This window comes from Tympanuchus pallidicinctus, unplaced genomic scaffold (assembly GCF_026119805.1).
Source record: "Tympanuchus pallidicinctus isolate F22 unplaced genomic scaffold, pur_lepc_1.0 scaffold23, whole genome shotgun sequence".
In the NCBI taxonomy this organism is placed as follows: domain Eukaryota; kingdom Metazoa; phylum Chordata; class Aves; order Galliformes; family Phasianidae; genus Tympanuchus; species Tympanuchus pallidicinctus.
In genome coordinates, this window is record NW_026294740.1 from 10,543,692 (window position 1) to 10,569,009 (window position 25,318).

At 45.5% G+C, this 25,318-nt stretch overlaps 2 protein-coding genes across 3 annotated transcripts; one reads left to right on the top strand and one right to left on the bottom strand.

Moving 5' to 3' along the window:
- Window positions 1-240: 240 nt before the first annotated feature.
- GGA3 (golgi associated, gamma adaptin ear containing, ARF binding protein 3) lies at window positions 241-18,067 on the bottom strand. 2 transcript variants are annotated; one of them, XM_052687871.1, is made up of 17 exons: window positions 17,951-18,067; window positions 14,547-14,631; window positions 13,759-13,834; window positions 13,196-13,294; window positions 12,267-12,390; window positions 11,174-11,277; window positions 10,586-10,666; window positions 9,539-9,676; window positions 8,880-8,961; window positions 8,301-8,417; window positions 7,106-7,360; window positions 6,248-6,315; window positions 5,557-5,849; window positions 4,799-5,064; window positions 4,450-4,619; window positions 3,619-3,729; window positions 241-2,453 (listed from the first exon to the last, which is right to left on the bottom strand). In XM_052687871.1, the coding sequence occupies exons 1-17, from the start codon at window positions 17,988-17,990 to the stop codon at window positions 2,343-2,345; spliced, it is 2,220 nt and encodes a 739-aa protein (XP_052543831.1). In that variant the 5' UTR covers window positions 17,991-18,067; the 3' UTR covers window positions 241-2,342. The 2 variants fall into 2 exon arrangements, with proteins under 2 accessions (XP_052543831.1, XP_052543832.1); XM_052687872.1 differs by lacking the exon at window positions 17,951-18,067 and adding an exon at window positions 15,374-16,050.
- On the top strand, window positions 17,957-25,240 carry MRPS7 (mitochondrial ribosomal protein S7). Its single transcript, XM_052687905.1, has 6 exons — window positions 17,957-18,093; window positions 18,236-18,336; window positions 21,820-22,011; window positions 22,306-22,369; window positions 22,909-23,076; window positions 24,496-25,240. The coding sequence occupies exons 1-6, from the start codon at window positions 17,989-17,991 to the stop codon at window positions 24,715-24,717; spliced, it is 852 nt and encodes a 283-aa protein (XP_052543865.1). The 5' UTR covers window positions 17,957-17,988; the 3' UTR covers window positions 24,718-25,240.
- Window positions 25,241-25,318: the final 78 nt, after the last annotated feature.

The window sequence follows — 25,318 nt, forward strand, 5'->3', positions numbered from 1 at the left end:
GGGTTGCTTGATCCAACTTGGTCTGGCTATCTTCCCCTTCTGACAGGCCTCCCTCCACCTGTGTTTTCAGTTGCTGTGCCACTAATTATCCAGAACTGAAACCAAACCTATCTTTTAAGCCACTGGCATTTTTAACCAAAAAGGCAGAAGTTGCTGTTTTCTAGTTTGGATAGGCTTCAGATGATGGACTGAGCCTTAGTGTTTCCAGAACCAGCTCTACACTCCATGATCAACCATCAGTAAGGGCTGTCCCCACAGAAAAGTAGGGAAACCAATTTATTTAACATGCAGCAAAACAAATGTATTTAGATGTATTTACAGTAATGGCTGTTTGGTGTGAAGCAGGAACCTCAACCTACTAACAAGGAACTCTCATTCATAGCTTAATTTCCAAAGCTTGTAACAATGCATTTTCCATGCAGCAAGACTATGGCATCTTTGCATTTGGCTTTACAGCACAGCAGTGCACTGCCAGTAACAGTGAGAACAACGCTGTTCTGCAGAAAGCACCTGTGCTCTTCTGACTTCCTCAGAGTCACAGTGAGATTCACGTACAGGCATCTAAAGCAGTGAAGTCTGCTTCCTCAGGGTATGCTTACAGCACCTGGGCAGACTTAAGTAACCTAAATACCATCCCTATGCCTACCGTGCCTGAAGTGGCAAGAACATTTCTGAGGCAGAAAGAATTCTTTCCTTGTTCTCCATCACAGTCCATCAGTTTAAAATTGCTGCTTTCTGTAGGAATCTAAAAGAGGCAACTCCCTTTTGCCTGCCCTCCTTGTCAGGGAGCTGACAAGGATGTGTCCTCATGAGCTTCAGAGCAGCATACAGCAAGGTCCTTGGCCAAAGCTTTGGATTCCTCCCCCTCAGAGTTTCCACAATTGCCTGATACCTTTGATCCTTCAGGCCTTTAAATCCACAGTTTCTCCATCTCTAGTATTTATTTCTCATCACAGAAAAGACAACATAACTAACTCCAAGCAGTATTTGAGTTCTGGTTTTAGAGCCTGTATTAATTCCAGCAGCACTTTGACCAAGGGTCCATCCTAGCTGTGCTTTTGTCAGCGGTTGTTAAAAACAAACACTAAAACAGTGTCTCAAAGCTATTTGAGGCACTGCTTGAGATTGAACTTTGAGAGAAGGAAGGGGCTTCTGCAATCAACTTTCAGTCACTTAAACCTAGTTTCTAGTCAATTCCTCTACCACCTGCTAGCACTGAGTTCTGATGTCCAGTAAAACTCTCCCTCTTCAAGAGATGATTGCACTAAGCCACTTAGTATAGAGAACTATTAAAACAGGGCATATGCATCGCCACAGCAGTCTTCTTTCCATTCCCCGCTTGTTTCTGTTCAGCTATCCAACAGCTCTATTATTTCCACATTGTATTTCACAGTAATCTTAGTACTGAACTACATAACACTGCCTGCAGGAGAGGACCTGAGAGGCACTCTCCCCATCCTTGGGTTAGTGGCTGTAAAGACACTTCTGCATGCCAGCTGCTGCCCTCCATTAATGCTGAAAACAACTTTCCAGCTCCATTGCTTGGCTTTACCACCTCATCACACTTTTTTTCCCCACACTACGGAATGCGATGAATGCAAAAAAATAACCAGTTCAGCCATTTGCATACAAAACAGTCCGAGCTGCCCCAAACGGATACAACAAGGAGGCAGCCCACATATAAATATATTAACTGAAGATACAGCGGTGTCACACCACACAAGAGCTGGGGTCTGCTTACACTGGCCACTGGAAATGCAGCAGATGGAGGGAGCAAAGTGCCACTTCAGTGTTTAAAAAATAAAATAAAATAAAATAAAAAAAGCATTCCCTCATGGAGCCAGCATTATTGCTTAACATGCTTAGCAGGTCCAGTCTGGCACTGAGGAGGTAAGAGTCCAAGGGAGGACACATGTAAGGGCTCTGCACTGAGGAAGCTCAGGGTAGCATCATTACCAGCATGTATGTAGCTCTGGACAGCAGTACAGGAACACGCTAACTTAAGTCTCCTGTTGACAGGTCTCCCCTCAAAAAACAGTAACTTCAAGTTTAATAGAGTGGAATACAGAACCATTCACCTGGAGGTCAAGATAAAAGCAACCAGCACTACGTGTCACCAGCTGCCTTCAGTTCATACTTGGCATAGATGTCCCAGGACCCCTTCAACATGGTGTGCAACGTTCTGGACTAAAGCTACAAGCAGAGTGGGCAGGACATGTAAACAAAGCTTAACATCACCAGTGAATAGCATGTGCGTCCCTCCCCCGCCACATTCATTTCAGTCCTGTGGGATCCTTTCTGGGTCCTGTCACAGTCTCTGGTTCAAGTCCAAGGTTCCAAGGTCATAAATTCCCCCACAGCTCCACTGGAGGGAACTGATCCACTTCACCAACCTCTGTGGCAAGCTGGTCTCCCAGTGTGAAGGTCAGTCTGTATCTTAGCCTCACTTTCTCCTGCAAAAAAGACAAAACCCAAGAGCAACACATGAGAATAGCCCCAATTGTTCAGGAACAAAAAATTTCACTACAGCTCTACAGAAATCACAACACTGTGATGCTGCAGAGGGTCAAGGTAACCTGAGTTATTTACCTTACATATTTAAAAATATAAAAGCTTTATTGCTTAGCATGAAACAGTAGGAAAAAAGCACGAGTGATCAGCAGTAATAGTTTGCTATACATGCAGCTAGCACCCATTGCTCAGCTGCTCTTCAAAGACCCTGAAGAATGATGCTGGAATAGATCAGCATTTTCAAAACTGAACTATGCATCACATGCAGGAAGACAAAGAAGGTTCTGCTCTGTAAAATTCCCAGTAAGCAGCAGATGGAACCCATCTTTCAATGAGGGGTCTCCATGTGCTTCAAAAAGTGAAAGTTTCAACAACCTGCAAACACCTCTTTAAATATCATAAATTTCAGCTGATACCTTAATGCCATTTTTGCTGTAATTCTCAACCACTTCAGCATACAACTTTGAGGTTTACACATCATCTGGGCTATCTAAATGACTAATTGCAGGAAGGGTTTCCACAGCTATTCACACACTCCTAGCATGATGAGCAGAAAGCGAAGTATTAACCACATTGTTTCACTGGTCACAGGCACATCTCATAACATGCCAAAGGGAAGGGACAGGACCTGATACCACACAGTTTCTTCAAGTCTGTCAGGCTGTATAGAGCCTCAACACAGCAGAACTCTTTCTAGAGAAACAGTTAATTTTATATCACGCTAAGCATCATCACAGCAGGGCACATCCAGTGCACAAGGGATTTAAGATAAGCTCCTGAAGCAACTCTGATTGTTCTCCTTTCAAGCTAAGCCCTATAAGACTTTTGCTCCTTTGATAAGAAAAAAATGTACAGTGTTTTTTCTCACACTTTTCCTTCCTGAAAAAGTCTGTTGGGGAAGAGATTGTGTATAGCCCTTCTCAAGCCCTGAATTGAAACAGCACTGATCTGCTGCTGTAGTAATTGCTTCTGAAGGGCAAGCTAGGAATTAAGAGCAGTGCTTGCTCATAGTTTCGGTCCAAACTCCCCGAAGAATTCATCTTACATCGTATTAACCTGAAAACTGACAAGATAAATGCCCGCTCTGTTATAGTCCATCCTTCTCACCTTTGTAGGATTTGCCAAAAGCATGATTTGGGTGATGGCAGCAGGCGGCTGGATGGGATTGAATGGAGACAGCTCTGTGCCAGAGGGTGGCTGCAACTTCACTTTCATGGACTGCAAACAAACAAACAAAAAAAATGGAGTATCTCCTACCTTTGGAGACAATGGAAGATGTATGCAGAGACTGTGGAGACAACAGCAGACATCCAAGGTGAAGAGAATCAATCAGTGTGTGAGAAGGAGGAGGCAAGAGCCAGTCCACTTGCAGAACACAATAGGACCAGGCAGACCAACAAGTCAGAGTAAAAGCACTGGGGTCAAAACACCAACTGCACCCCTTCTTACCTGAGTGCACTTACAGCAGAGGTTTTAACGCAAACAACTTGATGACAATGGGCAGATTATAGCCATTTGGGCCACACTTTTCAAAACACAAATCAGCCATCCAAAATTATGTAGCTGCAGTAGTGATAAGAATGGAACTTACTCTTCAATTTAAGAAGTCTTCATGAAATTCTGATTCCCAAACACCTTAAGGATGGGCTTATCCACATAACAGTCCTGTCAATGCGCTATCTGAGCTATGACATGATCAAATACAGTTGGATTGATTTTAGATAGAAAAAACAACAGAATGTGTACTACTCGCAGTTCTTGACATGTCCTGTTTAGTGTTTTCTGCTTTTAACTACTTCTATGTTTTGGAAACAGGCAGAGCACAGACTACAGAAAGACAGAACTAGTGTGTTGCAACTTAAGTTCCCTGAGTTCATACCCATACCTCCCTGAACATGCAGATTCATACTGCTGTGGGTCTGAACTGTGCACCCCTACCTTAGGTACAGCAGCCTGCAGCACAATGTTCTTCACAGGAAGGGGTGCTGTGTTCAGCATTGAGACTACCACAACCAGCACATCTGACCTTCCTGGTGGGCACTCCTTGGCAAAGTGCAAGAGGATGCGGAAGCCATTCTTGTCATAGGCTGTCACCGGGAGGGCACTGCCTGCCACAGAGCAAGGGGATAGGAAAACAGTTTATGCTGCAGAAAACAATCGTCAGCAGTACTGTCAATCTGACATTTGGCTGGGTGTCTTACCATTGTTCTTCACTTTATAAACTCAGTCAGGAAGCTTTGCTTTTAAAAAATGTTCAGCGAATGGTGAAAAACCTGAAGGTACTTACTAGGTTTAATAGATTCCAAGGGAACGTGGATGTTGGCCAAAGAAATTTCAGGTGCTTTCATAGGACTGTCTTGCTGCTGGAATGATGCTGGATGGAAGAGAGAGCTCCCTGAGACAGCAGTGCAGCTGTTTGGGAAAGGAATTGGGGGTGTTCCTGGAGCAGTGACTGGCAGCCCAGCAGGTGCCATTAACGCAGAAGACGTGACAGAGGCTGGCAAAGTAACCCCAGGTAACACTGAGGGTGTTGCCATGCCTTGCGTGGCAGTCCTGGAAGACAGAAAAATCATGGAAAAATTAAGCTGAAATTGAAGCAGGCATTTTAGCACAAACCCAGAGATAAGAGCAAATCACAAGGACAAAGCAGGAGCCTGGAGCCAGCAAGGTCTAATGTAAGAAGCAGAGCTACAAGAAAAATATGGTTTTGGTAGGATTATGCATAGCTCTTTCTAATTTAGTACAAAAGCACGAGTCCCACCTTGGCAAAGAGGAGCTAGGCTAAGATGGCCAAAGGCCTTTGTACTATAGCAGCCAGTTTAACTTTACACTGCACACTTAAAATCTGACAACAGCACAGCTGTCGTACTCTATTGGTAGTTTCTGCCTTTCACTGCTGACGCTGAGACTGTCATACTAGTTCGTACAAGTCCCAGTCACGCATTTCTACCAAACTGAAGTTGAATGTCTATCTCTGAAGCTGACACTACAGAAACTTGGTTTCCTAAATGCTGAGACAAAGCAAAGTCCAGAACTTTTAGTTACCCTTTGGATTCTTCAAGGAGTTGTCCCAATGCAGATGAGCTTAAGTACCCAGGAGCAGCTGGAATTGTCTTGGAAGGCCCCACAGGGGCAGCCAGCCCAGCAGAGAACACAAATGGTATGGAGTTTGGTGCAGGCATGCTGGGAGCAGTCTGAGAGGCTGTGAAAGCAGAAGGCAGTGTCACTGATGTTCCACATGTGGTCTGCAATGTGTGATGGAGAAGATGGTTCCCTGTAGGGTTGCAATCAACAGTCACCGTCTTTGGATTGAAGAAATCCAGGTCCAGCTGCTCATTCTGCAAGAGAGCATAAGTACATGCTCTAACTCACTGCTACCACTACTGCAGAGGTGGCATTGTTACAGAGGGAGAGAGATTTACCGCAAAAATAGGTGGAAGGTAGCAAGCAGCAAAGTCTGTGGCCTATGTCAGGACTACATCTGATCTGTAATTTAAGCAAAGGAAGTGCTAACACCATGGGGGACAGACTGGAAACTGAGAAAGCCATGTTCAGGTATATCTACTCCACTCAGACACAGCTAACCCAGATCTTGGGGTTAAGCCAGACTTCCCCTCAGTAACAGCTACCCCTCTGCTTGCATGTGATGTTTCTCTAAGGTGACAAAATGTGTCACGAGACCTCCCACAATGGCAAGCCCTCCCTTCCTTCCCCTGAGAAACTCTCTCCTTGCTACCTCAAACATGCTCCACTGGTTTTTTTCTGATGCCTCCTTCCCTGCTGCAGGAGCTGGGTCATTCAAGCCTGAAAGGAAAATAACAAGTAGGTAATGAGTAGAAAATGAGGCTGCATACCATGGCAGTTGTTTCAGTGCCAAACAAATTGATTCAGCTCCACCACAGCCCAAAAGCCTGATGAAAGATCAAAATGGATTGCAAGTCTACGCTGATGAAGAGACCAACAGAACCAGTTGCCAATCCCCTGCATGCAGCTCCTCTAATCCATCCTGATTTACAGCATCTCCTGCTATTCGTATCTGGGCTTCACTTGCAGGCATTCTGCAGCCTCCTTCCAACAATCCCCCTAAGGCACCTTTCTCTTTATACAGCCACAAAGTCAGCAGTGAAATCACAATGTATTTTCATTTGAAGCCTACTCTTCAAATGAATTCATCAGAATTAAATACTAACTCACAGACTAGTTCTTACATTCAGGATGACTTGAGTGTCTCAGAAATCCTCCGGACTTCTTAAGAAATAATAGACCTGAAAACATGCAAGACTGACCAGAATCACAGCAAGGAAATGTATCCCAATATAAATGTTTTGGGAATGGCACAAATTACTGTTCCCATGTGCACCACCTGAATCACCAAATTCTCTCAACCCTTCCTCTCAAACTCCACCAGAAGTGAGACCTAGGGCTCACTAAGTAACCTACTGGATGAATCAAGAGCAAAAGAAATCTGGTGCGGTCAAAATATAAGGCATTTCATGCTCTCTTTAGCCAACCCTCAGACTCACGCTGGAGGAAAGAAGTTGACTTTGTCAGGCAGGGATTGAATAGCCCTTTTCTAGGCCTCTTAGTGTCTTACCTAAACACAGAAGCTCCTCATCCAGCAAGGAAAGAGAATTAGCTGTGCTGCTCTGCTGAGTGGGTGCAGCTTCCACTTGGCTCAAGGAACTGCTCCGCAATTGTGAAAATGTCTGTGGAGGAGGTGGGAGAACAGGGATTTCTGCTGGAACTGGGGCTGCTGTGGGGGCTGGTGTCAGGGTGGTGGGTGCCACTGGAGGTGTTGAGGTGCTGGTGACATCCAGTCCAGCAAGGTCAATGAGGGTGTTCTTACTCCCTGTAGCAAACAGCAGATAAGCACAACTAGGAGGGAAGGCAAAATGCTTAGAGAAAGAACATGTACAGAAGACACGATCAGAGAGATGGTTTAGGTAACACGGATATGCACTTAATCGTGGTTTATGGCTTTACAGAGGAGAAAGCCCACAGGGTGCATATCTAACCATTTACTTAAACCAACCCAGATGCTTAGGAAATTTCCATCTGAAAAGCAACACCTATCTGCTCCAGTCGCTGCTTTTTCCCCAGCGTTTCTTGCAGCATCATTCATGATCCTCTCAAAATCTTCTGAGCTCACAGAAGACTTTGGGAGGTCCTACAGAATTACAGTAAATCAAGGCTACCAGAAAGACAGAATCGAGGGTAACATATACAGCCTGGATCTAGAATTCTCTCCGTATTTTGGAGCAGACTTGTCCCAGGAAGATACTAGACAGCAGTATGCATTTCCTTTACTGCTCTTTATACAGAAAGTGACTCCCAACCGACAACAAAGCATCCAGGGATTTCAAAGGCAAAACCGAAATGTAAAGTAGGCAACTGGCCTAAATTCATAAAAGGTACTGCTGGCAAAGCCAGGACAGGACCCCCACCTGGCCCTCACTCTTCTGCTCTCATCTTTTACATAAAGTTGTGTTCTTCTTTTATTGCCAATCAAGAGATAAGACAAAAGTGGAGACACAAATGTATGAGAACTTTCAGGCACAAAAACTATTCAGATAAAGGTTTGCTACCAATGTTATCAAAGAATTTGATTACAAGCAATGGAGAACGCAGCATTGTTGTTCACGTCAGAACTGTCGTCCCCTTTCCTGTTCAGAAACTGTTGGCCAGAAGAACCATCAAGCCTACTTTACCAGAATTCATAAGGAAATCCAGTCTAAAATACTTAAAATTTTAGGATTAGAAATTAAATATTTGGCTTCCCAGGAACTCACCTTCCACTCCTGAGATCACTTGGAGATCCACTTCACCATTGATCACTTGCCCCTCTATTGTTTTTTTATAGGAATTTATCACACGTGATAAGTTGTCACTGGCCTGCAGAATATCTCCTACGTGAAAGACAGATAAACACAACCATCAAGACTTTGGTCACTTTGCTCCCACTACCGCTGAGAATAATCAGTTATCAGCTAAATAATTAGCAAGAAAAAACACAATTGTTTAGCTACAAATTCTGTTATTGTCTGTTCTGTACCATGCTTCTCTAAGCAAGACCCTGACCTTTCTAGGTCTGTACACATTACGTACGCAGTAACAGTGAAAATGACTCCAAGGTTTTGTTACCAACATAACTCTCTTCCCCTTCCAGAACAGCAGCCATCCCATATTACCATCCTTCCCCAGCCTCCCACCAATTCTGTCAAGCCCTTGCCCTTTATCTGCTTGCTCAAAGCAAAGCTCATCCACAGTGAAGAGGCATCTTTAGAGCAGCCGTTCTCTTGCTCAACCCTTGAACAGTCATAGGGTCAGCAGTTAAACAGCAGTTCAAGGAGAAGTGTAGCTTATTTTACCCAAGCTGCTGTCATTATCCTCCGTCTCACTGGCTAGTTTGAATAATGTCCGTCTTTTGGTTTCACACCTTTCACAGAGTTCCTGAGAAGAGAAATCATGACAAAGGGTCTCATCAACCAGGAGGCACTGTCAGCAATACCAGTCAGCACAGAACGACTTCCCCAGCATTCTCTGGAAAGGCCAGAACAGAGAAACCAGCCTCCCTGTGCTGGACATCCCAGTTGTTTTAATTTTCATCTTCTTGGTGTTCTCCCAATCTTGTAATGCTAGCTACAGGAAAAGACAAATTTTCTGCCATGTTCCACCTACCCACAGCGCTGTGAGGGACAGTTGTTATCAGCAGTGTGCTATAATAGGAGCAAGAATCAGAAATTCCAGCTTCTTGATTCTGCTACACTGCATCTTTGGAGAACAGCTGTACCCGACTTCATCCACATGCAAGAGAGCTATTATCCACCATCCTTGCAAAGCACCAAGTCCTTTGGTGAAAAGTCTTTAAAAACATGGTCATTACAAAGTCGTTTCCAACAAGAGCTCTTGTTCCTTGCTACCGCTCTCCATTTTATAGCGCTGTTCGTAATTCTTTGAAAAATTCAAAATCTGAAAAAGAACAAAGAACTGACTGCAGTATTTCTGGGAAGCAGCAGCTCAGACCCACCTTCATGAGCTCTCTATCAGCCTCTGATGAGTCCTCTTTGCTATAATGAACCAACATCTCGTTCAGCAGTTTCACATTGTTATTTACTTCCTCCAACGTGTGCATACGTTTTGTCACTTTCTGAATCCGAGCCTCATCCTTCAGGATGCAAAGAGACACGAAAAGTAAGCTTTCCTGTAAGGTTCACAGTACAACAGTAGGTGTTATCTGTAGATCATATCAGGTAATGTCTGTTCAAGGTTGAACTAAAAAGCCCCAAACAAAAGAAACCAGAACAAAATAATTGAATTATTAGAAGAGTCTACCCTACCCTAGAGACAGGGGAAGCTTGAACGGAAACATTTCAGTAATCTATACATCCTCTTCAGTCAAGAAGCTATACTTTTTTGGGGGGGGGAGTGGAGGGATTGCGGGGTGGAGAGGGGCAGAATCACAGCGAGTCATTTCCTGGACTCCATGTTTGTAATGATTGCCCTGTGTGGATGCATCACAGCTCTGCAAACAGGAATTTGTTTCCATGAGGCCCAGAGATGACTCAGTCCTCATCAACCAGAAGTAGTACAGTGGTGTTTCCACCAAATTCTCACGTGAAAAGCCATCTAAAGTGACAAGAAATAAATTAATTTCAACATTGCATTCAATTCTGGCACCTTTTTGCCCTGTCCCATCAGGTGCACCAACTGCAGACTTTTCTGTTTTACAAACACCAGGCAGCAGTGAGCTAAGGGCAAAATTACCTAAGCATTTGTTTCACACAGTGCTGTTAAACACTGTAAAACATCAGATGGCACCCTTTTACGCCACTAATGACCTGGACTACCTGCAAGTTAGTAGTCTTAGAGCTTTTAAGAAAACAATAGGAGGTTGGATGTCGCTAATCGCCAGTCTCATTCAGTTATCTATGGAATGGACACAATGCTTCTGAAACCCGAGAAAACAAATATCTGCCACTCACACAATGCTGAAGCTCTCCAACAATTTCGAATAACGTTTTAAGAATTGCAAAGAACACCGCTAACCGGGTTCAATTCTACAGGACTTTCTTACCTCTTTTACCATGGATTTAATAAGCTTGTTGGCCTCTTGTAAATCGTCCGGATTTTTGCTTTTCAGTAGTTTGGCTAGAAGCTGTAAGATAAGAAGGGGACATGTGGGAAACAAATACTGGCAAAGGGAAGATGCAAGAAGAAATTAAGGGAACAATTCACAGTAAAGATACACAGTTCACACTGCCTTCACAGTCAGTGACTTCAGCAGGAGTCACATAAGGGTTTGCTGTTTTACACAAGTTGCTACATTCTTCCTTTTGAAGAGGACATACATGCTGCCACATCTCAAGAGACTTGACATTAGACAATTATTTCTCCTATACATGATTTTTGGCCCTGTTTGTGAAACATTCTTTGCCTGCTAGCATTACAGCAGGATGGCACTTTAACAACAAATTACTACATAACTGTGACAGGTCTTAGCATGGATAGACAAAGCAGATGTGTTCAAACCAATGAATTCTTTGAAAGTACAGAACACGTCCCCCAAAATAAAAGCTGAATTAATGTACTTTTCTTCCTTATTCTAAACATACATTAAGTAATTACTTTTTGCTAGTGGTCACAACACAAGTCTTCCCTATACCTTGGATTTCTCTTCATCATCAAACACAGGGTTTTTGGGACGAGGTGGTGGAGAAGGAATCAGGATTTTGTCCACAGGAATCACAGGATCAAACATTACAATCCCTGAAAGCAAAGAGGAACCCACAATGATTTGCACTGCAGTCAGGCCAGGCAGTGCACCCTTTTATTCACGGGCTGCTGTCAAAGTGAGCAAGCAGCCAAACTGCCCACATTGATGCTACCGCACAACTCCAACACACAACACAGCATCAAAAATCAGTGAGCACACTAGCTAGAAAAAAACAAAGAACATTTTCTTTGATAAAGGCCAAAACCCCAGCAACTGTTTTGCCATCTTCATACTGTTCTAAGCCAGTATAACCAATAGTTCTCTGCTATTCGTCTTTTCCTCTTTCACATCAGCTGCTGAGCCACTCTGCAAAGTCCCAGACAACCTAGCTTTGTACAGACTCGAGGGCACTACATTTTTTTCTATAATTGAGCTGTGCTGAGCAGGAACACAGACAGCATTGCAAGCTGGGGTGATAAGCAGACTCCTAACCATTAGAACCATGAGTGGTAGAAGAGCCAAGCTTTCTGCTTGTCCCCTTGCCAACACTGAGATTTGTGCTCTACTCCCAGAAGTTTCCCTAGAACAATTTTATCTGTTTTTTGATGCCACGTGTTCCTCAATTAAGCTTCTTCCACTTTGCCTACACAATAAATTTCTATTGGATTAAAGGCACGATTGTAAAGCAATATGGTTAAAAGAACACAAAAAGCTACAGAAATGATCTCATTTCTCTTCAAACTGGCCTTAAATCATTTAAAGAGCAGTTCCAGGACAGAGGTGGGAGGAAAAGCATGGAGACCCCTACGAATCCAAACAAAAGCATCTGCAAGGTGTTTCACTAACCTAGGTGAAAATTAAATAAAAATAAAAGGCCATTCCCCAAAGTCAGTGAGTAGCTTTCTCAGTGTTTCAGGGAATTCTTCCCTTGTTCCACGTCCCCTCTGTCTGCTCATATCATCAGAATTTTTTATGTACTGTGCCACTCCTGCATACAGGCACAGGCTAGAAAGAATGCATGAATGAGCAGCTGATCTCCTACCTTGTCGCTTCAGCATGTAGTAGGCATCTTTGATTTTATATTCTTCTGGTAGTGCCACTGTCCAGCTATATAGTAATTCAATGACTTTCGTCTTCACTTTCTCTGAGATCCGATCTCCTAGATACTAAGAGTGAGAAAAAGATGAAGACACTCCACATTCTTAGTTTCTTTTTAAGGAGAAAGCCCAAACACAGACAGCAGGGGGAGTTCAGTGATACACACTGAAGTACGCAAACCAAAGATCTAAGACACCGTATTGGGATGAAAAAATGTTTCTCTAATTTTTCTGAAGTAACAGTGAACAAAGTCTTTGTGATTTGTGATCTTCATAAAAGAAAGAACAGATATTGTTAGTTTCAAAATTTTGCTATTTAAAAATTTTCAAATGCAGATACTGCACCTTCCCCACTGTCTTCATTGGGAAAGAATTTTGCAATACTTCACTGCATTAACTATGCCTTGGGGTGTCTCCATCTATCTTTTGCCACTTTAAACCAATCGTGGATACTGAAGGATTGCCTTGGAACTCTGCATGACAAACTGTCAGCAAAGTGAGATTACAACTCTGAGGTTGATGCCAAATCTCATGCTCTAACTCCTGCATCACTGATGTTGGGGTGATCCCTCCCTGTCCTAGAAATATAAAATTAAACAAAGAAAACAAGGAAAAATCACCAAGCAGTTGACTGCTCAATGCTTCATATAACACAAGGACCTTCATAACAGTACAAGAGTTATACATTAATAGTAAATAAGCACAGATTACTGAGAAAAGCAATAAGAAGAGCACACAAAAAAATTAGCAAACAAATCCTCGTTGAATATACACTAGTGAATGCAATGAGGCAGATAGAAACATTCTGGAGGTTGCCTGTTGCTCATGAAGGCCAGACAACAACTAAACACAGCAGCAAGGCACAGGGACTAACCTTTGGAGACACAACTTTTATTAATTCATTCAAAAAGCGAAACTTTCCTACTTCATTATGAAATCTTCTCCCACAATTTTTCATACAGGCTTCCAGCACCTGCATTCAAGAACAGAAACAAGAGCTGAAGCAAACACAAAAACTCTACAGTAACAGCACACGTGTTCTGCTTATAGGGGAACTGAAGGACCCCATCAGTGGCCTACAGGCATGGACCCCCAATCTTTAGGTGACACACCAAGGGCTGCAGCAACTCTCCCACTCCCAGCAACGTATTTATGAGTCAATTACCTCCCTATTAGAGTTCACAACAAGAGACACAAGTCTTACCTGAGAATAACAAAAGAAAGCAGCTGAAACATACAAAGTCTTGTCTGTCGCTACTGACTAATATGGACACTTCAGTTTGGCAAGCATGCTCCCTGCCAGCAGAGAAGGGAATCCAGCCCCAGAATTAGCCTCAGATGGCATCACTAACACACACTGTGCTCCTTTCATACTCTCTATGGAAGACGCCAAATGATGTGTAACTGGACTGGAGAGAGGTGGCAAGGAATACCTACTGTCAAGGCTTGGACTGCCTCCCATTCCTGCGGCGACTGGATCTTATGAGCCAGGAGTCTTACAGCTATCTGCGGCCTGAAACAAGGCAAGTGCTCATTACAAACAAAGCAGGCAAACACAGCAAGGGATTTTCAGGCTTTCACAAATACTGCTGTTTAAATGCGAGTCTTTTCATATGATTAAAATAAATGTCACCCAGTACTTTTAGGCTAACAAAAAAATCTTCAGGGCATCTCTGTAAGCCTGGTTGTTTGCATGCATAAAAGGAAGTAGGACTGGTAGTCCGAATTCCAGATTGATTCCTCCATGGGATGGGCCAAACAACACCCAAGTAGTGTCCAAACCCAGGAAACCACATAATTACTCAATGCATTAATTTCCTTTTTCCTGAAGAAAACATCTTCCTTAGCTCACAGGAATGCTGTGACCCAGGTTTCCTCAGTTAAGTCCTGTACAGATTTCAATGATGTGAAGCACTAGGAGTCATAACCCCATTTTACAGACTGCAAACTAGGAACGAGTTTGGCTGGATGAGAACCCTGTAGCAGCAGAAGTTGACAAAAGGCAGATTTGGGATTCGCTTTTCCTAGTGCTCAGTTTGCACATAAACCACGCTGCCCTTCACATAAGAAAATGCAAACTTTGCAGCACGTTTTTTTCTTTTGACTCCAATCTCCTTTGCAATATCAGTATATATAGGAAGGCCAATATGAAACTCCGATGATCAAATGACATGTTCTAAATTGCATATGTTTAATTACTAAGTCTAAAGAGGACGCACACTCACCCTTCAAGCTCTTTGTTGATCTGGTCACAGAATCCAATGATATATTCCCAGTCTTCTTGCCTGTTAGATGGGTTTGTCGCTTTATCTTTGGCAAGGGAAAGAGAAGATGTTACAGCTCAAGAAAAAAGAAACAGCGTAAAAGGTCATGCACTTTCTAGAGAAAAGCCTTTGACATCTGTTACCAACTATAAAATGAAGACTGAAAGTTCACATACGCTACTTCCATTCAGGAGAAACGACACATCCAAACTGAGGCACCCAAACAACCATCAAAAATCAGATTTCCAAAAAGACAGATCCCAAACATGAAATACTTTGAAACACACAATTTCCGTATTGTGAATGAGAGTACAAAAGAAAATATTTGTGCTCATAAAACTTCCCTCTGCCCAAAATGTTATTTGGTTATAACATTAAACTCTTTAGAGGCTAAACTCTTAGATTTTTTTATATGGGAAATTGTTTCTGTATTTCCTGGGAGCTTTGTAGCAGCAAGAGCTGGCAGATCAGATGTTTAATATCAGTCATTTAGCTCAGACACTTGTTTTAGAGCATCAGTGATCTGTTAGATGCCTCAGCATTTCTCCTGGGAACAATGAATTTAAATTTATTATTATTCACTGAGTTGTTCTTGCAGTAATGAACATCACAGCCTGCAACTGATAGGCAATTTAAACCCCGGATGCCCAGAGAGATGCTGCACTGTGAGACATGTTACTGACAGATCCTTCCTCAAACACCAGCATCCCTCATATCGCACTGGCTGCAGAAACCCGAGGCTATCAGCACATTTTTTGTTATGAAAGCATTTTCTCCATGAGTTTTACTTGGCTCTGACAGACCAATGAATTTACAGCAGACAAGACTCCCACATTAATCTGATTTTCCAGATGAGATTACCAGACACAGATTTTTCTTCCCTGTAAGAAAAACAATGCACTGGGCTACCTAGTGGCTGATGTTTAAGAAGCACTTCTCAAAATTTGAATACAATGCAAATAGATACAGAAGAGAATGCATTACTTGGCCAAATAGTATAGAGCACAGGATAAAATACAGGCAAGTGTTTGAAACACGTGACACTTAAACCTTATTACTACACTCATAGCTGCAGAGCGCTCTGCAAGCATCAGGAATACAGAGCCTCGCAACAAGTTGAAATATTTTCATGCAAATCAAATAGCATTGTGTTCTAAAGTGGTTCTGCTGCTCTGCAGGCCGAGATGAAAGAAGCATGGCTCTTGGTTGGGTCAATGTCTTTCTTGTAGCGAGGTGTCCAAAACTGAGCGCAGTACTCGAGATGTGGCCTCTTCAGTGCTGAGAGCATCCCAGGCAAGCCAGTTTTCTTTGTTTACCCTTTTCAGCATGTCCACACATGAAGATGCGTTACATTAATGAAAAGATAATCTAAAATCCTCTATTTTTAGTGGAAAACTTAAAACCTAGGCCCATGGCAATACAAGAAGAAAAAAAGAAAAAGAAATAAAGAAAATTGGAATATGTTATCCATCTGCATCTATTATATACCTGCATTGCCTGACAGGAATGTGATACAGTAAGTTTCTTTTAGGAAGAAGCAGAACAGGCAGCACTCAAGTCAAAGCTGGGCTCACACAACCAATGCTGTTTTCTAACATCCTCTTTTATTTCAACTAAGCACAAGGAAAGAGCCTGCAGGCAAGAACAGAACAGGAAGGATCACCTTCACTCACCCCAGCTGCCTGAAATGAGACAGAAGATGAAGATGCAAGATAATCGCAGACCAAAGCGCAGCACTAGAACACAAGGGTGATGTTACTTCATGGCTCTGTGCCTCCACCCCATGAGAAAGACAGGGCAGCTGGAAGGCTGAATAGCATTTTTACTGCATCTGGCATCTTCCTGTGAGTGGGAAGCTGCCATGCTGCCAAGCAGCTTTTGCCTTGCCTTTGTAAAAAGGGCACAGCAGGTGCACACGCCCCTCAAGTTTAGTGTGACACACAGTACATCCTACCGATAGTTACAAAAAAAATAACCTCAGAAGGCCCGGTGAGAGCACTCAAATGCGCAGCATCTGCACCCTGCCCTCCTCATCTGCATGGCTGCTTTGGTAATTTATTTACAAGTGATCTGTGCTCCCTCACTGTGGGAGGAGCTGTACGATCACACCAGAACAAATCATGGTAGCAGTGACCAGACATAAATGTTTCATCTTAGATGAGAGATCAATGCTCAAGCGTTTAACACCATGGGTTACTGAAACAGAAGCAGGCAACAGTGCTGGCAGCGAGGAATTGCTTTGCAGTGCTGCTCCTCAGCATGTTCTCCAGTGACAGAGCTTCACTGACCATGCAAGCAGGATGTTATCCTCTCTCTCAACTTCCACAACTAAAAATAAAAACAAAAAGCAGCCAAAGAGCCTTCCAGGCTGCACAATCTAAAATATCCTTCCTATTACAGATATTTCCATACACATACTGAATTTGGTGAGTCAGTTCTGCTCAGAGGAAGATTAAAGGGAAGAGATGTGGGCATTTCTTCAAGTGTCTCACTGGCTACAATTAAAAAAAGAGATATTAACAAACTGTGGGAGCTCAGAGGAGTGGAACAACGAATGGACAGAAGGGGTTGAGCTAAAACAAGAACTGAGAGCTGAAAACATCCTGTAGCCGATAACTGCTGTCAGCAACGATAACACCGTGCATTGAATTAAATCTCATATAAACGAACCAAAAAGGAACAAGAATTATTTGATCTTAACAGAACGAAGAAGCACAACAACTTTTATATTCTGAAGCATTTAGGGGAAACACATGATCATTAAGACTGGAAAAGACCATTAAAGCCCACTGTGCCTAACCACCGCCCCATCCCGCGGCAGTCGCAGCCCCGCTGCCTGCACGGCTCCCAGCCGGCGCCGTCACTGCGGGCATCGGCAAAGGACGGCGCGCCGCGTCCAGCAGCGCCAGTCCCTGCGCTGGGAACAGCTGCAACACAAACCCCGACCGACCGACCGTACGACCGACCGACCGACCGACCGACCTACGCGGGACCCCACAATGTCACAGCGCGACGTCGTTACAAAATCATTTTCCCTAACAACGGATTTTTAAATACTGCAGTCTGCAGCCTTCCAATGGGCATAACAGCTCCTCCCCCACCCCCCCCCAGCGGTGCAGGACACAGAGCGCGGCCCGGCCGCACGGAAACACGGCCGTACAGCGCAGGAGCGCAATTTACAGGGGATCCTCCGCAGCTCTGCCCGGGGATGAACCGGCCTGACAGACCCGTGCGGGGGGGAGGCGAAAGCAGGGGAAGACGGGAATCGGCCTCCGAGTAAAGGCACCAGAAGCGACGAGGATGGGGCTGAGAGGGAGAGGGTGGAGAAAAGAGGGGCTGGAGGGGCTCGAGCCCGCGCTACTCACTGAGCCACGACTCCAAGCTCTCCCCTTCCGCCTCCGCCATGATGCCGCCCCGCCCCGCCCCGCCTGCGCGAGAGCCGAGCGCGCGCTTCCCCCCGGGCCGCCGTCGTTTTGCTTCTGCGTCAGGAGGGGTTCGGTGCCGTGAGGTAACTCCGAACTTCCGGTGTTCGAATCCCGCTGCCGCCCGCAGCACCGGGAGGAAACGTCCCGCGCTGCCACGGGGTTCATGTTCTTTTTGAGCTGAATGCGGCTTTTTGGAGCGGTTTCTTTTTCTTCTCTTTCCTGCAGGCGCGGCCGGGTCGCCTCCGTCCCCGGTTCTGCGCGCACCACAAGATGGCGGCGCCCACGGCGGCGGGGCTGCGCCCGAGTCTGCGGGCATGGCTGCCTCGGTGAGTGCGGCCGAGCAGGGAGCGACGCACACTGCGGTAACATCGGTATCAGCAGTGTGAGGCGTGGGGCTGCCCGCAGGAGGGCTGCGGGGTGGGAGCTGACGGCCGGCTGAACACGGACCAGCAGGGTGCCCAGGTTGCTTCGTGGCTTGTATCAGAAGTAGCACAGCCAGCAGCAGCAGGGAGGCGATCATCCCAACGTGCTCAGCACTGACGAGGCCGCATCTCGAGTACTGCTCTCAGTTTTGGGCCCCTCACTACAAGAAAGACATTGAGGTCCTGGAGCGCATCCAGAGAAGGACCTGAGAAGGGTCTGAAACAGAAATCCTGTGGAGGGATGCTGAGGGAGCTGGGATCGTTTAGTGTGAAGAGGAAGAGGTTCAGAGGTGACCTTATCGCACTGTACAAGTGCCTGCAGGGAGGTTGTGGTGAGGTGGGATTCAGCCTCTTCTCCCGTGTAGCAGCGGTAGGACTGGAGGGAACGGCCTCACGTTGTGCCAGGTTCAGGTTGGACATTAGGAAATACTTCTGTGAGGGAGTGCTCAGGTGCTGGAATGGGCTGCCCAGGGAGTGGGGGAGTCACCATCCCTGGAGGGTTCGAGAACATTCAAGAAACGTTGAGATGTTGTACTGAGGGACATGGTTACTAATTTTGGATGACGGTGGGATGGGTTGGGGTTGGACTTACTGATCTTAGTGGTCTTTTTCCAGCCTTAATGATCCTGTGATTACTGTGCAGCTGTGTCAGGGCATAGGTACCTCTGCACTGCTTTTCTGTTCTAATATTCTTCATCCCCTTCCTCCCCCCAGTCCACTAGCACTGATGTATTTATGCAAACTATCTGGACCCCAACATGTTGCAGCTGCCGCCTGTGAGCCCTCAGCACTTTTCTCTCCAGTGGGAGTGGGAGTGAGGTACAGAGCAGTGCTGACCTGATAGGTTCATTGCGTTTTGCTTTTGTTGCACTGATTTGTTCCAATGTTCAGCTCAGTGATTGTCAGCATGCAGCTTCCTGAGCTGCAGTGCTTGGCTCCTATTCAGTTTGCTGTGTTTGTGGTGCAGGGATTGTTTTGCAGCCGCAGTGTTGCCCTTGTACATTAGTGTCTACAGCTCTGCTGTTGCGAGTGAATAAGTGATGAAGGTGGAGGCAGGCTACTTGGGGAGATTACAAAGAAGTAGCTAAAGTATGCAGGGAGGAGGTTAGGAACGCGAAAGCCCAACTTGAGCTCAGGTTGGCCTCTGCAGTAAAAGACAATAAAAAATCCTTTTATAAATATACCAATTGTGAAAGAAGAACCAAAGATAATTCTCATCCTATACTTGATGCAGCAGGGAATGTGGTCACTGAGGACAAGGAGAGGGCTGAGGTTCTCAATTCCTTCTTTACATCTGCCTTTAATAGCCAGATCAGTTATCCTCTGGGCTTTTTATGCCCCGATCTGGAAGTCTGGGACGCTGCTTAGAAGATGCCCCCAGCAATTCCGGTGGAGGCAGTCAGAGAGCTCCTCCTCCGTCTGGACTGCCACAAGTCCATGGGACTGGATGGATGGACTACACCCTCAGGTGCTGAGGGAGCTGGCAGGGGTGATTGCCGAGCCCCTCTCAGCCATCTATCAATGCTCCTGGTTAACTGGTGAGGTCCCAGAGGATTGGAGGCTTGCTGATGTGACTCCCATCTTCAAGAAGGGCCATAAGGAGGATCTGGGGAACTATAGGCCTGTTACCCTGACCTCGTTACCAGGGAAGGTTATGGAGCAAATCATCTTGGATGAGATTGCACGGCATGTGCACTGTGTCCAGGGCATCAGGCCCAGCCAGCACAGGTTCGTGAAAGGCAGGTCATGCTTGACCAACCTCATCTCCTTCTGTGATTGGGTGACCAGTCTGGTAGATGAGGGAAGGGCTGTTGATGTAGTCTTGTGTATAGGAACTGCTGAGTCACGGCCTGAACCTCTGATTGATCACCTGAGGCGAGCCATGAGGCAGCCGTAGGAGCACAGGTGAAGGCAATTCAGCTGTGCTACCGGAAGGGGTGGAGCCTGGCTGCACCCCTCCTAGACCTATTGAAGAGCTGGCTACCAGTGGAGAAGGATCTCTTCTGGAGATTGCCTCTTCTGGTGTTTTGTGGGTGGGCCCAGCATAAGTCTTCCATTTATTCTCTTTTGTTATCATAGTCTACTTCGCCTAACTCTCTTGTTTATTTTGTGATTATAATATCTTAATATCCATCAATAATACATCTTCCTAGACTTCAGCAAAGCCTTTGACACATCCCTCATAGGCTTCTTCTGGGGGAACTGGCTGCCCATGGTCTGAACTGATATACACTTCCATGGGTAAGGAACTGGCTAGAAGGCTGTGTCTAGCGGGTTGTGGTGAATGGAGTGAATTCCAGCTGGCGACCCGTTTCAACTGGTGTCCCCCAGGGGTCGGTACTGGGGCCCGTCTTATTTAATATCTTTATTGATGACCTAGATGAGGGGATTAAGTGTACCGTCAGTAAATTTGCAGATGACACCAAGCTGGGAGGTGGTGTCGATCTTCCTGAGGGCAGGGAGGCCCTTCAGAGGGATTTAGACAGGCTGGACCGCTGGGCTGAGGTGAATGGGATGAGGTTCAACAAGGCCAAGTGTTGGGTCCTGCACTTTGGGCACAACTACCCCATGCAGCGTTGTAGGACTGGGGATGAGTGGCTGGATGACTGTGAAAAGGAAAGGGACCTGGGGGTGTTGGTTGATGCTCGGCTGAACATGAGCCGACAGTATCCCCAGGTGGCCAAGAGGGCCAATGGTATCCTGGCCTGCATTAGAAATGGTGCAGCCAGCAGGAGCAGGGAGGTGAGCATCCCCTGTACTCAGCACTGGTGAGGCTGCACCTCGAGTACTGTGTTCAGTTTTGGGCCCCTCACTACAGGAAAGATGTTGTCCTGGAGCGTGTCCAGAGAAGGACAGCAAAACTGGTGAGGGGTCTGGAGCACAAGTCTTACGAGGAGCGGCTGAGGGAGCTGGGATTGTTCAGTCTGGAGCAGAGGAGGTTCAGGGGTGACCTCATTGCACTCTACAACCTCCTGAAGGGAGGTTGTGGTGAAGAGGGATTTGGCCTCTTCTCCCAGGCAATGAGCAGGACATGGGGTAATGGCCACAAGTTGTATCAGAGGAGGTTTAGATTAGACATAAGAACTTTTTCTCTCAGAGAGTGGTCAGGCACTGGAATGGCTGCCCAGAGAGATGGTGGAGTCGCTGTCCCTGGCAGTGTTCAAGAGGCGTCTGGAGGACGTGCTGCATGATGTGGTTTAGTGCTGGTGGTGGCAATGGTGATAAGGAGACGGTTGGACTAGATGATCTTGTAGGTTGTTTCCAACCTTGTGATTCTATGATTCTATGATTTAATAGGGATTTCCAAGATGTGTTCTCATGGCTATCCTGCTCCCATCTGAGACATACCAGGTGTTGATTTACAACCTTCCTTCTTGGTCTTTGCAGGTTGGCACAGGTGAGATGGAGTCGCTACAACCCCAGCTTCCTAGAGCCAGAAGTGAACAAAGAATTGTATCAGAAACCTTTTAATGAGCTGTCTGAAGAGGAAAAGGAAGAGCAAGAGCTTAAGGCTGTTCGTCCCATAAAAGCAGCTCCTCCTAGTATCTCCAGCTCCGTTTTCAGCGACCCTATGATCAGGTCAGAGGAAGCACCATCTCTGTTAAACTAGGTCCTATGGAGCCAGATACTTGGGAGCTGGACTATCCTTCTTGGCCTTTTCTTGCTGTGCTGCATGTTGCCTTCTGTAACAGCACAATCTCTTTGAGTTAATCTTTTCCCACAAAGCCAGTCTGTTAACTGATAGTGATTAGAGATAGTTTAAGCAGATCTAGCAGCGCCCAGACTTAAGCATGTGAAAAACGCAAGGGTGGGGACACTTATCTTGCAAGTGATGAACTGAGAATTTAAATCAGATTGCTTTTGTGTTCCCAGTAAATTCACCAATATGATGATGAAGGATGGAAATAAAGTGCTGGCCAGAAGCCTCATGGCTCAGGTGAGTGCTCATGCTTCTTCCTTCTAACTCTTAATGCCTTATATTCTGTATGCTTTCCAATGAAGGCCCACAAATGTGTCACTTGTATGACACATTTTCAACCCCTGCTCTGACCTACAATAATTGGTATTAGTTGGTGTTGTTCCAGCTCTTAAAATGGGGATATGTGTTGCCCAAACTGCTAATTACATAGGCTGTGGGATCCTGAACACCAGGCTTTGGAGGAGAAGATGCTTCACGCACATTATTGCTGATCCATATTGCTGTCTCTGCTTTTTCCCATCCCTCCCTCGGCACCTGTCCCAAGTCATGCTACTTGACCTCCTCACCTCAAATGCAATGTCTAAGGAAGATACTGAGAATCTGGAAGAAAGTGAAGTAAAATTATTTGAGTAAGAGAATCCCTGATGGGCCTGTTACCTGTAGGACTAAAAAACCAGCTGTAGGTTCAATTGTATATGGAATTCTTGAAAAAGTGGTATAATTCCATGGGATAATCTATCTGCTCTGCCTATCTCCTTTCTTGACTTTATCTCAAGACTTTAGAGAACATTAAGAGGAAGCAACTGGAAAAGTACCACAGAGCTCCAGATGATGAGAAGGAGACAGTTGAATGCAACCCTTATGTCATTTTCCACCAGGCTCTGAAAAACTGCCAGCCTATCATTGGACTCAGCAACATCACAAGAGGTGGCAAAACCTACCAGGTGATATGAGGGGGTCTTGAGCACATCTGGTCAGGGGAGAATTAGCTAGGGAAGCAAATGTGTTAGTTGCTACCCCTTCAGCTCAGCCATTCCTCTTCCCCAGGAAGAAAAGCAGTTTGCAGTCTGGATTAAAACAACACCTATCCGGGATTACACCCCTAGCCTGTGAGCATGGTAATTTCTGAAGACAGACTGAGGGAGCTGGGCTTGTTCAGTCGGGAGAAAAGACGTCATTGCAGCCTTTCAGTACCTAAAGGGAGCCTACAAACAGGAAGGGAATCAACTCTTTGAAAGGGTAGATAACAGCAGGACAAGGGGAAATGGGTTTTAAGTGGAGGGAGGGAAGATTTAGGTTGGATGTCAGGGGGAAGTTCTTTGCTATGAGAGTGGTGAGGTGCTGGAACAGCTGCCCAGAGAGATTGTGGATGCCCTGTCCCTGGCGGTGTTCAAGGCCAGATTGGATGGGACCCTGGGCAGCCTGGTCTAGTATTAAAGGGAGAGGTTGGTGTCCCTGCATGTGGCAGGAGGGTTGGAGTTCCATGATCCTCGAGGTCCCTTCCAACCCTGGCCATTCTGTGATTCCCTTAGAGGCATTAGTCGGTTTCTCTGACTAGATAAGAAGTAGGATGTTGTTGTGATTTAACCCAGCAGATAGCTAAGTACTACACAATGATTCACTTACCCCCCCCTCCTCCCCCCTTCCCACCCCAGTGAGATTGGGGAGGGAATTAGGACAAAATGCAGTGGAATTTGTGGATTGAGATGAAGACTATTTACTAAGAAAAAAAAAGTGAAAGAAAATAACAGTATTTATACATACATACATATACATATATGCATATATGTATATACATAGACAAAAACAAGGGATACACAAAAGCAATTGCTCACTACCCAACAGCCAATGCCCAGCCAGTCCCCAAGCAGCAGCCTCTGCCCAGCTAACTGCTCCCTTATATTTGCATGATGTCATATGGTATGGAATACCTCTTTATTCAGTTTGGATCAGCTGCCCTGGGCCTGTCTCTTCCCAGTCTCCTTGCTGGCAGAGCAATACAAGAAGCTGAGGAGCAGGAATGTCCTTGGAACTGCCCAGCAATAAGTATAAACAATGGTGGGTTATCAGTTTTGTTTTTCTTTTTATGCCAAACATAGTGAAAACTTTGAGAAAAACTGATTTCAGTGGAACTAAGACAGATATGCAGCAAACATTGCCTAAGGAGTCAGAGATCAGTGGAAAGCAGCAAAAGAATCCGCAGTACTAGCGCTAGCGGTCCCACCCTCTTTGCTACATCATGGCACTTGAGTAGAAGCTCCAAAGCTCTGACTTGGGTCACTGTAGCAGAAAAGATCAAAGGTAACAGTGCAGGCTGCTGTCGCTCTCTGTACAGTAACTGTTGTGGTTTAAATGTGTCCCAGGTCCCAGTGCCTTTGAAGGACAACCGGAAGCGCTTCTTGGCCATGAAGTGGTTAATCACTGAGTGCAGGGAGAACAAGCACCGCCGGACGCTGATGCCTGAGAAGCTCTCCGAGGAGCTGATCCAGGCCTTCAACAACGAAGGACCCATCATCAAGAAGAAGCATGTGCTGCACAAGATGGCAGAGGCCAACCGGGCTTATGCCCACTTCCGCTGGTGGTAGGGCCGCCGCACGGGGTGCACACACTGCAGAGCTCTGTCACTGCTATCAAGGCCTGGGGAGCGGAGTCCCAGGGCCACCTGGTTGAGAGAAGCTGGGGATTAGAGGGAAAGGTGGAAAATCCCTTCTGGACAGCTTCTGAACTAAGCCAAGGAAAGTTTCTCTAGTCCCCACACAGTTCATTTGCTTTGTGCTTATCTGGATGGGAAAAGGGGGAATCTGAAGTAGTTACTGATCCCTGCACAGATATGCTAGTTTTTCGTAATCACTTTCCTGTGGAGACAAGCTTTAGATGCAACGCTGTACAAAATATTCTACTTAATGTGTTTCCTAGAGACTTTTAAATCTCTGCTCTTGCAGCAACATTTTTCTCTTTCTGGCTGCATAAGTAGGAAAGAGCAGATCTGGAGGGTTTTTTTCCCGCGCCATAACTAGCCTTGACTTTCAGTTCTGCTCATCAGCAACAATGCATGGATGTCAGGGAGATGTTAACAGAAAAAAAATAATACCAATGCTTTATGGAGAAGGTTTCTTGATTCCAAACCTTTGTCTGTTGCTTCAATCTCACACTGTTCTTTCCAGCTTCTCTAGTTGCATGAACCCC